General features: G+C 48.5%; 1 protein-coding gene across 2 annotated transcripts in view; it reads right to left on the reverse strand.

Moving 5' to 3' along the window:
- The window catches only part of SLC6A4 (solute carrier family 6 member 4), a 31,725-nt gene continuing 19,125 nt past the window's right edge, over positions 1-12,600 (reverse strand). The window contains exons 8-14 of one of the 2 annotated variants that reach the window (XM_047706871.1): positions 12,037-12,164; positions 10,936-11,048; positions 10,175-10,306; positions 9,046-9,145; positions 7,064-7,164; positions 2,469-2,636; positions 1-225 (exon numbers count right to left, since the gene is read on the reverse strand). In XM_047706871.1, the coding sequence (XP_047562827.1) occupies positions 151-225; positions 2,469-2,636; positions 7,064-7,164; positions 9,046-9,145; positions 10,175-10,306; positions 10,936-11,048; positions 12,037-12,164 (817 nt within the window). In that variant the 3' untranslated portion in view covers positions 1-150. Of the gene's footprint in view, positions 226-2,468; positions 2,637-7,063; positions 7,165-7,231; positions 7,279-9,045; positions 9,146-10,174; positions 10,307-10,935; positions 11,049-12,036; positions 12,165-12,600 lie in introns of those variants that run through there. The other variant, XM_047706872.1, reaches the window with a different exon arrangement.

Consider the following 12,600-nt stretch of genomic DNA (forward strand, 5'->3'; position numbering starts at 1 on the left):
TCTTTTGGGACAGTCTCTCCATGAAGAAGGCCCTTCCATTGTCAGGTGTAGCTGGAAACTCGTTCACTGAGAGGGGAGAAGGCGAGGCATGACTTGTCAGAATCAGAGGAAGAGGTTGTTGGGAAGCCATTTTCCTCTCACTGAAGCATGTTATATGGCATTCAAGTGGATGTCCCCATAGGGAATTTCTGTCGCTGTTTCTGGAGTGATACCTTTAATGATACGCTGTTGGGAAGAAAATGCAATGTTAAAAACATTCATTAAAACAATAGTATTGCAAAAATATTTCAACATTAATATGAAAACATTTAAATAGCATTTTAATGGCATTTACTAGTAAGTGGGAATAGTCTCATTGACTTTCCTTAAGAAAGGCATTCCCAATTTATTTGTTCCCAACTATAGATAAAAATGATACATTCAGAGAGCCCCTGGCTGGCTCAGTTGGAAGCTGTGACTCTTGATCTCAGGGTCAGGAGTTTGAGCCCCATGTTGGGTGTAGAGATCACTTAAATAAATAAATACAACTTTAAAAATGACATATTCAGAAACTATAAGCATCTGTCAATTAATTACAAGATCATTATAATATTAATGGGAGAAAATGATGAACTTTCAGTAGAACCTCCACTGGGGTATAACATGCTTTCAAGGACCTGGGAAAGCAAATCTTTTTCTCTGGACCAAGGAGGCTTCCTGTGGCCACACACGGCTCAGGGAGCAGAGAGAATGCTGGACTCTGTCCACCCCCTGCCCCCTGCACCCCTGCCCCAGCCAGGCTCCTTGCGCCCTGCACACACACCAGATACATGATGTGAACGCAGCCACTGCAATGGCTAGGATGTCCCTGATCTCATGAATCTGCCTGTGAAGAAGTACTGGTTAGTTCATACAAAGGTACAAATTATCACAAAATTTAAAAAGGTGTGATGATTTAAATCATCACTCCTAAAGCAAACTCATGTTGACATAGGACTCATTACAGGGAAGACTTTAGGAATTTTTAGTTTGGAAACAGCTGAGATACACAGAAGCTTTAAGACGATCTGAAATACACATGGGCTTGGGTATGAAATATATAGCCCACCATGTAAAACTTAGCATCAGAGTGACATGAAGAAGGGAAAACAGCAGCAACTCAGAGGCTTAGAAAAATATGAAGCTGCTTAGTAAAATTTTTGATGGCTGAGAGTATGTACAGGAAGTGGGCAAAAGTGGATCTGAAAGCATTTTTGATTTATGGATTGTAGGTGAATCTCTGCTACTCATCCTTTATATTTTGCATTGAAAATGAAAGTCTTTTTCTTTCTTTGAGTATAGTTCCTATACAATATTACATTAGTTTCAGTCCTTCAATCTTTTATTCCCTGATTCTGGGAGTTTGTTCTTCTTTACAGAGCAGGGCCTATGGAATTCAAATAGTTCCATCTGCATAGTTAATGACATTAACAAAACTGTATATTTTGTGTTCCTAATCAAGTTCACATTCAAGAACTAAAGTCTCACGCCAGAAATCCCCTTAAAAAGAAGTTGCTGTAGCCCACATCAGCCCTGGATGTCTCCGTTCATTGAAAACATAATTTCACAAACCATCCCTCCCTATAGATGAGTATTTGAGTATTTAAGCTGTAACTGATTAAGCAGAATTAAGTCTTGCTAATTGGGAACTGGACGCAGATCATTCTAACTAGTCTCGAGGGGAGCCGTGTTGTGCAGGAAGAGCAGAGAGCACTAAGATGTATGGTGGAACAGTATAATGAACAACAAAAGTAGAACTTTTGGCTTTTGTGTCCTAGTCCCCAGCCACCCGTGCTGCTGCCCTTCTGGCTGCTGATCTCCCAAAATGCCAGGCCCACTTTTGTTTTCCCTGTTTTGGTAGCATTCTAGTTGCCAGACTATCATTGCTCTCAAAATTTGCCAGGCCATGACCTTTTACAAGGTGACAATCTAAGAAACAGATCACCCCTGACTATGACCTCTGGATTGTAACAATGGAACCAAGGGACTGAAATAAAGGAAGATTTAAAGGAACAAATTCAACAGTTCTGGGTCTGAGTGTGTATTTCAAGCAACACCAGGGTCCAAGGCCCTTGGGGAGGAATGAGGTTGTGATAAAACAGAAAACATAAAAAGTGCGTATTGCTTCAGACGTGACAGATCTGATGTCCATGCCCGATGGCAAGCAGAAGGCAAAGTGGCCATCTGAGAAGTTTAGAATGCTATACACAGCTCAAGCTGTGGGCTGTGGTGCATGCAAATACCAGCTCTCCCTCTCATCACTGCATCGAAGGCTCCTGGGAGTGGCAGCTGTTACAGCTCACCCACTGATGTAGACATATAAATATAGAAGATTGAGAGCCAACGGGTGAGTTTCACATGGGGGATTCATCTCCTCTGAACCGAGCACAACCAGAGAATCCTTTTCTCCCAAAACAATTACTAGTCGGAACACATGCACAAGCACCTACCTCTTTAAATGTCCCTGGAGTGACGATCAGCCGGTACGCTATGTATGTGGGGATGCAGACGAAAGACGAGGTCCCTATGCAGTAACCCAGGATGATACTCCACTGAGGGTAGTTATACTGGAAAAGTCGGAGCTGGGGCGGGCTCATCAAAAAACTGCAGATGATGAACTGGAACCGGAATGCCAAGAAACATTACAAATTGTAATGACATCCTTGCAGATAGGGGCAGTTCTGATACCATGGACCCCAGATGCTAAAGCTGGGATCCTTTCAAGAAATCCCCCAAATGTGCGAGATCCTTGATTGAACCCTGATGCATAGAATCCACTCACTGCTCAGCCCGAGCTGCAGCCAGGAAACAGCCAGGTGCTTGTACTGATTCTCCTCTCCACCCCCCATCTCAACCCTTTGAGCGAGGATGCCAAGGCCTCAGAATGTTGTTTCTGAGGAGTTAAAGTAATCCTTTCGGGGCAAAGGGGAAAACACCGGCAACTATGAAAAGTGATTTGGGCCCTGTCTTGCCAGACAGTGGAAGAATGATCTGGGTGGCATCTCCACAGCATCTGCCCCTCCTAGGGCCCCACAGTTCTCTGGGTTCTGTTTTCACTTCCTCCTGCATTTCCCAGCTGTCAGATGGAAGTTACCTGTGTCCAGGAGAGATACTAAGGTTCTCAAGACCTGGAGAGGCCTTGGGCTCCTGGGTATATGTGTCCCCTCTTTTCTTGAGGTCTCTGCTTTCTGCATTGAGAGCCTTAGCCTGGTGTTTCTACAGACATGGCCCTGCCACGACGTGTCTCAGCCACGAGAGTCCACCCGCCCCGGCCCTCATCATGACCGGAATCGTGGGAGAAAGAAAATTCGAAAGAAAATATCTCCCCCCAAAAAAACACCACAGTGTGTTCCCAACACTCAGCTTCTAGGTTTTCTTACTTCAGTTTGGTTTCCAGAGGGAGAGCGTTAACACCAGTTTCTGCCTAGTAACCACAGGGCCGAAATCGTCACTGCTCTTGATTTAATTTTATTACTCCGTAGTCATAAAGAAAGCAGTGATGTAAACTATTTGTGTGGTTCAACAACTATTTATATCTTTCCTTCTTTGTCTGCAGGTAATAAAATGGGAAGTTGTTAAACACACATCCATCTTCCCAACAGTGTTATCCTAAGTTTGGGAGAAAGCTTTCCCAACGCAGACCCTTCTCAGGTCTCGCCGTCCTCACCCCTGGACCCAGCTACTCAGGGAGCTAGTTCTGGAACATGGCAAGGCTGCACCGTGAAGAGCCTCCCTTCTCTAACTCCTCGCATCTTCACGTCAGGTATGTGAAATCCAGCCCAGTTCTGAGAGGCCTCAGGCTCCTGTGGTAGCCAGTGTGTGCTACTCCAGACACACCCCATGCAGGGACGGCCCTGCCTCTCCCTGCTCATATAGATTTTCTTTTTTCTGAAACTTGGCTTCAGTGAAAAAGAATAGTTTTAGTAAGCTACTCCTTGTTCACTGAAGGCAGCCTTAAAAAGCGCAGAGCCAGGGATCTGGTACAGAGACCCAAAAGTGGAAGACGGATTTGCCTCCCCTTCGCTGGGCCCGGGAGCACTTGCCTTTAGAGGAAGGGAGTAAAAGCAAACACAGCAGGGATCAGGGGTGACGGGCCTCACCCAAGTCTGTGCGTGAGTTCTGCTGGGCATGGCAGCTCACTGACTGCACACCACGAGTTTGCCCAGGCTGCAAGACAGCCAGAGGCTCACAAAGATGAAAGTACTATAAAGCCCGGGGCCAGGACGAGGGGGTAGCCTGTGAGGCCCTCACCTTGGGCACAATAGTTAAGTCGATTTTAGTCATCAAGGGGGAATACTTTAGTGCAATATTTTTAAAAAAGACAAGATCTGACAGGGCCAGAGTAGGGTAAGGTGAGCGAAGTGAGACATGCAAGTTGAGGTCAGGCCTTGCGTTTATTTAAAATGTTGAAATCTGCTGACTGGGGACTTTCCTGCATTAATTTTGGTTTTTTAAAAGTGTTATATTAAAATGTAGTAGTTTTGGGGGCACCTGGGTGGCTCAGTGGGTTAAAGCCTCTGCCTTTGGCTCAGGTCATGATCCCAGGGTCCTGGGATCGAGCCCCGCATCGGGCTCTCTGTTCAGCAGGGAGCCTGCTTCCTCCTCTCTCTCTCTGCCTGCCTCTCTGCCTACTTGTAATCTCTGTCTGTCAAATAAAATAAATAAAATCTTTAAAAAAAAATAAAAAATAAAAAAATAAAATGTAGTAGTTTTGAGTAGTTTTGGCACAACCCCTCACCCCCCCCTTCACTTTGACACCTGTGGCAGAATGCCTTACTTGCCTCTCCCAAATCCCAGCCCTGGACATCCTTTCCTTACTGGGTTGGGGATACTGAAGTAGAGAGACAGAGCTTCTTCCCTCAAGGAACTCAAAGGAACTCTCCTCTTTCTTTGAAAACCAAATGAAAGGATTTAAGTAGATTATCAAGAAGCACAGGTAATCACATAAATTACTGATCCATCTATGTGAGAACTGAGTCTAGTGATGGCAGGCTAGGCCGTTCATGCCAACCCTCTCATGGAAAACAACTACATCTTCTGGATTTAAAAAAAAAAAGACATGTTTTTAAAACAGATGAACATAGGGGAAGGGGAAAAAGAGCAAGGGAAAGCAAACCATAAAAGACTCCTCAGGATAGAGAACCAACAGGGTGGATGGAGGGAAGGGGGTGGGAGGTGGGCTGGCTGGGTGATGGGGATTAAGGAGGGAGCTTGTGGTGATAAGCACCGGGTGTTACAGGCAAGTGATGAATCACTAACTTTACTATACTAAACATTACACGGTTAACTAACTCGAATTTTAAATTTTTTTTTAAGATTTTATTTATTTATTTGACAGATAGAAATCACAAGTAGGCAGAGAGGCAGGCAGAGAGAGAGGAGGAAGCAGGCTCCCCGCGGAGCAGAGAGTCCCATATGGGGCTCGATCCCAGAACCCTGGGATCATGACCTGAGCTGAAGGCAGAGGCTTTAACCCACTGAGCCACCCAGGCGCCCCTCGAATTTTAAAATTTTAAAGAAAAATATACACGTATTTTTAGTCTACCAGTGAGCTGATAAGGTAATAAGAACTACCAAGCCAAGTCTAGGGGAACACTAGAGCCCAGAGCACTTCCCAGAGCCGCTGGGCACTGAGAACTATCTCCTACCCAGGGCAATGGTTGGCTTTGGTTTTGGAAACCTGCAGGGGTCAGGGGAATGGAAGTCAAGAAGGGCTTCTGGGGTACAGACAGACAGACTCACGCAGCATCACAGAGGCAAGAGGGAACTTATGCTCATCTTATATGTTCATGTCCAGATGTACGGGCACAAAAAGTACCAAAGGGCCGCCCAGAGAAAGTCGGAACAGAACACACGAAGGGGTTTTCCCTTGTTGTTTTAAACAAGACGGGGAAGGAACAACGACCTCTGTGTCAAAGCCAGAGATGTCCCTAAGACAAAATGTTTGGCCCAGACATTCCTAACAAGCTAGAGCCGGATAGAAGGACCAGTCCAACAAGCTTTCTGGCTCTACAAGATTAAAAAAATTCCCTCCAAGATAAAATTACAGTTAAATGAAAGAACTGGACAGTGATCCCTGCTGACGGGCACGGAGCCACTTTACGCAGGGCTGCCTCGGAGCACAGCCGGGAGGTGAGCAGGGAGCTTCGCCATCTTGGGGCAAGTGTCTCCTTCGGAGGGACACCGGGAGGTATGCAGGGCCGCCTGCTGCCAGGGGGGGTGAGCACTGAAGGCAAAGAGGCAATGCTTGGAACTGAATGTTCTCACCCAGGTCCTTGGGCATTAGATGGATTCTATCTTGGACTCAGGTCCACACTTGAGGACTTTCGTGTGGGGCATCTTGAAGAAAATGAATATGAAATTACAAGGACCCCTCCTCCCAGGGCCTTCAAGAGCAGCTGAGGAAATCCTTCCCAGGTCTTGAAGAGCTCTTATACGTCACATGTGACCTGGGACCCTTCAGGCTTCAATTTCCTTAACTGTAAAATGGGGTATGAGGGCATGACCCCACTTGACAGAGACGGACTTGGACCATACATTGGAAACATTCAAGAGGAAATTTTAACTGCAGATTGCCCGCTCACATGCCAGATCAAGATCAAGGTTCTTCTAAGCTCCTTCATGGAACGGTTGTAAGGATTCACAGAGCAACGGGTCTAAGTTTAGCATGAAGTCTGGTATGGCACGTCATGTTCAATAAATGTTATTTATCATTCTCACTGAGCAGGGTTGTGATGGGCACATGCCGCAGGCACCCAAGCCCCGACTACCCTTCCATGGTGCTGGAAGCCAGAAAGCGGGGAAGCCTGGGGGACACAGTGACTGGGAGGGACACCAGAGGGGCTTCTCAAGGGCTGGTCATGTTTTTGTCTCTTAGCATGGTTCCTGCTGCGAAAGCATGCTTGATTTATAAAGTTGTGATGAGAGGTACACTTAAGATTTACACACTCTTCTGTAACTATGTTACACTTCAGCACGATTTACTCTATATAACAGTTGGGGTGAACCTTTCTTCGGGGCCAGGGAGAGGGAAATGGCCACTCACCAGGAGAAAGAGAGGGCTGATGGCAACCCAGCAGATCCTCCAAAACCACCCAGGGCTGAAGCCGAGCATTTCCTTCACGTCACTGCAGAACTGAGTGATGCCTAAAGTCACCCGCAAGAGAAAGAGAGATCGGCTGAGGGAGGACATGGACTCCCTCAGAGACAGTGAGCAGCTCTCAGTTTGTCATGGCGGGGGCTCAGGGGCACCAATCTGGTCTGAAAGTGGGACAGGGGACTTGTCACAAAACTGCATTTGATAGCCAGCAACGTTCTTTCTACATGGAGTGAGTGGGACAGGTAGACATTTGGGGAGGGACCCAAAGCCTCCTCTTGGTGCCCACACTGCGCTTGACTTCTGGGATCTCAGCACACATCTGATTTTACTGTTACTGTAGAAAAGAAAGTTACATTTTATCTAGGAACCGTGACCCCACTTGACAGAGATGGACTTGGACCGTACATTGGAAACATTCAAGAGGAAATTTTAACTGCAGATTGCCCGCTCACATGCCAGATCAAGATCAAGGTTCTTCTATAAAAAATATGTGCATGTGAGAACTGAGAACTCCGACTGGTGATAAACTGGAAACGGGAAGGCAGGGTGCCCTGCAGTCCATTCCCCAAGAGCCTCAGCAACAGCAAGGTCCACAACCACACCCGTACCCTGAACTCTGTCCTCAGAATCACTGAGGAGGTAGGGAGGGATTCTTTTTAAAAAACTGGGCTCATGTGCAACTCAAAATACGGGGCCTCCCCTTCTTCATGTTATGTGTAATGACAAACAGGCTACGGCTGTTCTATTACCATAGAAACTAGGGAAATCAATACATTTTCAGAATGAAATAATCACTTCTTGATTTTAAAGATGAAGAGAGGTATCTCTGAACCTGGTTTCTCTCTCTCTCTCTCTCTCTCCTTTCTTGCTCTCTTCAAAGATTTGAGTAATCTGTACATTCAATGTGGGAGTCAATCTTAGATCAAACCCCGATTTTGATTTCTCTCTTTCTTTCTTTCTTTCTTCAAATATTGTATTTATTTATTTTGAGTAATCTCTACATTCAATGTGGGACTCAAACCCTGAGATCAAGAGTCACACGCTCAGAGCACCTGGGTGGCTCAGTCAGTTAAGCATCTGACTTCGGCTCAGGTCATGGTCCCAGGGTACTGCGATCCAGTCCTACATTGGACTCCTTTGCTTATCAGGGAGTCTGCTTCTCCCTCTCCCTCTGCCTGCAGCTTCCCTTGCTTGTGCTCTCTCTCTGTTAAGTAATAAATAAACTTAAAAAAAAAAAAAAAAACAGTCCCATGCTCTATGAATGAGCCAGCCAGGAGCCCCTGAACCTGGTTCTCTTCATGTCAATTGCCCAGGTCATCCCATCCCCACCCACGGACTCTTGGGATCCCTGCCGATGGACCCATGTCAGCTTCCTCTCTCTGCTGCTGCGAGTTTCACCCCTATCAGATTGTATCCCGGCATCCCAGGGGCTGAACTGGGGATTTTACCAAAACAGATAATCCACACAGGAACATTCCTGCCTCTTCCCTGGAAGAGGATCTCCCAGACTCTATCCTGGGGCTTTACGGGGAGCTCTGTAAAATATGGGTATATTGTACCCTCTCCAAATGCATTCCCCGTGCACTGGTTCTTCGTTGTCTGTGCCGCTCTCAGACCCCGCAGCATCTCCAGCATCCTCCACGGGTGAGCTCTATGGAACTGGTCAGCCCGCGCCCGCTGGGTGAACATTTAAACTCAGAAGGAGACAGCGTCCTCCCATGAGCCAGGGGAATCTGTGGCACGGAGTGTAGAGGACATGGTGACCTGCTTCTGAAGAAGCCACTCTGCGGGCGTGGTTTTCCAGACCCCCAGGGAGGTGACGTTTGGTACCCTGCCCCAGCTTTCTTGGATGAAATCAGCCCTTCTCTATTCTGGGGGTTACAGGCTGGTGTAGAAAGGCTCACGCCTGGTGGAGGGAAGCATCTTACCATAAAACCAGTACACAGCCATGGCCTCTATGAGGACAACGGTGAGCACCGCGGGGCCCGTGGCATACTCCTCCAGCAGCTTCACCACGTAGGCCCCTCCCTGGAAAGGAGACAGCAAATGAGTTAAGGGCCCTCCGACGCACTGCCTCCTCTTCATGGGGAAGGCCGAAAGCTGCTTCTTAACTTTGATCAGTCCCACCTTGGACCTAATATAAATTTCCCAGAGCCTGCCTCTGAGACCAGCCCTCACAGCGTGGGCCAGACTGCTTGGCACCAGACGTCCCTTCCTGTGCTACGGAGCACTGTCTCCTTGCTTCTTCTCCCACTGAGCTTTAAGAGACAGACTCAGAAGAGTCCCTGGATCTGTTTTCAACGTCCTTCCACTTATGCAGCACCTACTGTATACTCTGCCCTAAAGAATCCCAGTCCCTAAAGACTGGACCTGGGCCAGTTCACAATACCAGACATGCTGAGCACATTGGTCCTGGCTTCACCTTCTGTCTTAACTTGCCAATCCCTTGGGTCCTCCTCAGGGTGCCCCCCGCACCCCACCCAACCCTGCTGGGGTCATAGCTTGAAGATGCAGATCTTCACAATCTGCCTTGAGTCAGGAGGACATAAGCCAGGGACGCCTGTGGGTATGATCTTATTCCGTTTTAACTGTATTTGCCTCCGCTTCAAAAAAAAAAAAATCATGGGAGGGGGTCTGACTTCTTCACCATTGCACATTCTCTGGAGGAGACAAAGTGAGATTACAAACAGGAGATGCCAGCCTCCAGATATTCTGGATATCAGGACATCAGGGCAGTAATTCCACGAAAGCAGCCCTCAAGACTGGAAAAGCAAACCTCAGTTCTTCTCCAGACGCGCTGTCAAGCCTGAAATCCAGCTGGGTTGATTGCAAGACGGAAAGCCCTCCAACTACCAAGCACAGAGCAGATTCCACACACAAACACTGCCAGAAACAACCTTCCTCCTGATCCCTGGTGACATTTTCAGAGCGGCATCAACCCTCTTACTTGGGCCCCAAAGCCAGGGTGCCACGGAGGATGGAAGCAAAGGGACAGGTTCTTGCGGGGCTCTGCTGCCCCCACAGAGGCTACTCAAAGCTGGGGGTTGCGGTACTCACGAAAGTCAGAGTGGCCAGGGAGCCAAAGAAGCACGTAATGACGACACCAAGCACAAACCACTCCCGGCGCTTGGCCCAGATGTGCGGAAACTCGTCGAGCACAGCTGTGATCACCCCCTCCAAGCCTGCAAACTGAGAGGGACACGCCAGCTGTCACAGGGGAGGCTTAAGGCCAGTGTGTTACCTTCGAGGACAGTGAACGGGAAGGCGGGTGGCTGGTCATGATGGGCTCCTCACAGACCCCAGCCCTCGCTGGCAACGTATCACCCCATTTTCACAGTCATAAAGAAGCCCCCCCGACCAAGCACATCAAGGAAAGAAACAGAGTGCCCAGACAGGACTGCTTTATGTGAGGCCTCCCGGGGAGACTGCGGCTTTGCCAGAAAGACCAACTCAAAGCTGAGAGTCTTCCCACATTACTAAGTGCCAGGTGCGGAGTCAAATGTGGGGCAGCAGGGCACCGAGACCCAAGAGGGACCTTTAGGGTCCCTCTGGTGCAGGGACAGCACCCAGTAATAGCAGTTCACATACCTGAGCCCTGGCCTGGGCAGACCTCTTACCCTCATTAGCCCCTTAATGACTCTCTCAGGTCCTAGAGGGCCATGAGCAGCTGCAGGGAGGCCTGAACCAGGGTCTGAGGGAGCATGGGAGGGAGCAGCCAACACCTCCTGGGGTGGCCAGGATGGGAAGTATACGTGCGCCTTCCTCCCCAACCCGCTCATCTCCTCCAGAAAGCCAGGCTTCCCTCCCTGTTCACTCACGGTGCTGTCCAGGCCCAGTGTGATTAACATCAGGAAGAAGATGATGGCAAAGAAAGTGGATGCTGGCATGTTGGCTATGGCTTCTGCATACGTGATGAAGAGGAGGCTGGGGCCTGAGACAGAGCGGGAGAGAGGAGGTGGTCACCAACACCTGCCCTGCGAAGACATCTCAGGGAAACGCAGCCACACCAACAATTACACTTCTGTCACGAGAACTTACATGTAAAATAGGCTTTAACACACCCCGAACACTTGCTCACACTCCACACCATCCCACCTGCCCATCCTGACATCACGTGAGGGAAGGAACCGCAGCCATCTTGAAAGGCGTAAACCCTCAGTCAGTTGGGGGTGGGGTGGTATGGATGGAAAGAAACCCAAGACCCTAACACTAGCAAAGCTACACAGGGGAATAAGAGTTTCCACCATATCACAACTCAGAGCTTTTTTTTCTGGGCCAGGACTGATATCCAGAGCATTTAGCTTTCTCTGACGGTATTAGCTAGAAAACAGTAGGAAAGGTGAAACATTCCAGAAGAGTCATAGAGGCCTCGGAATGAAGACCTCCCGCTATTTTTAAAGTCCCTTTTGATAGTGTGACTGACATGTCCTCCACTTCTTACGAGCTGGATCAAAGTGCCTGCGTTTGGGGTACAAGGATGATCACAGCTGTGCATTAGGTCAAAGACAGAAGTGTGTTGTCAAGAAAGCCCTGGGATTCCATCCACAAGCTTCCATGGCCGCTTCTTCAATATTTGTCACTCCTTTCCCACGAAAACCTCACAATACAATAGCGTGACTACATCATCTATATTTTATTTTTCTCCAAGGGGAAATTCTAAGGATTAATAATCATTTGCTTATTAGACTTGGACTCATTGCCAGACCCAAACCCAATGCTTTTAAAAGCCCAGTCATCCAGCTGCCCCATCGCCCCCCACCCCCGCCATGGCTGAGCACACAGAAGGCGGTAAGTTTCTCTAAAACCTTGGACAATGTTTAAAGAACATTTAGAAATAGCTCAAAAGTTAGATATCTGTAAGGACCCAAAGAGCAGCCAAGCCATTCAGCAAGGGACATAAAGAGAACACAGGTTCCCACCTGCATCTTTGGCTACCTCGGACACATCCTCGTTCCGCATCTCGGCCATATACCCAAGCACCGTGAAGATGACAAATCCGGAAACAAAGCTCGTCATGCAGTTCACCACGCTGGTCACCAGGGCGTCTCTGGAGCAGAGAACCCACCGGGACTGAGACACTTCCAAGAACAGAGTCTCAAGAGCACCAGTCTCCACCCGAGGCCCTCAGGGACCTGTCCTGGTGTCCCCCTCTTGTCTGCCCCAGCCTGGCCTCTCACACTAGTTGGTAGCTCGAAGCACGGGCTGCCGTTCGCACCATGCATGGCAGGAGGTGAGCCTGGGGCTGGTTATAGTGACGTCCTGTGGTGAATTGGAACCACCCAGACCTCCTGACTTCAAACAAGAATTGCTCTCGGGGAGCCTGGGTGGCTCATTGGTTAAGTGACTGCCTTTGGCTCAGGTCGTGATCCTGGAGTCCCAGAATCGAGTCCCGCCTGGTCAGGCTTCCCTGCTCAGCGGGGAGCCTGCTTCTCCTCTGCCCCTCCCCACCTTATACGTCCTCTCTCTCTCTCTCAAATAAATAA

Source organism: Lutra lutra, chromosome 16 (genome assembly GCF_902655055.1).
Source record: "Lutra lutra chromosome 16, mLutLut1.2, whole genome shotgun sequence".
Classification (NCBI taxonomy): Eukaryota; Metazoa; Chordata; class Mammalia; order Carnivora; family Mustelidae; genus Lutra; species Lutra lutra.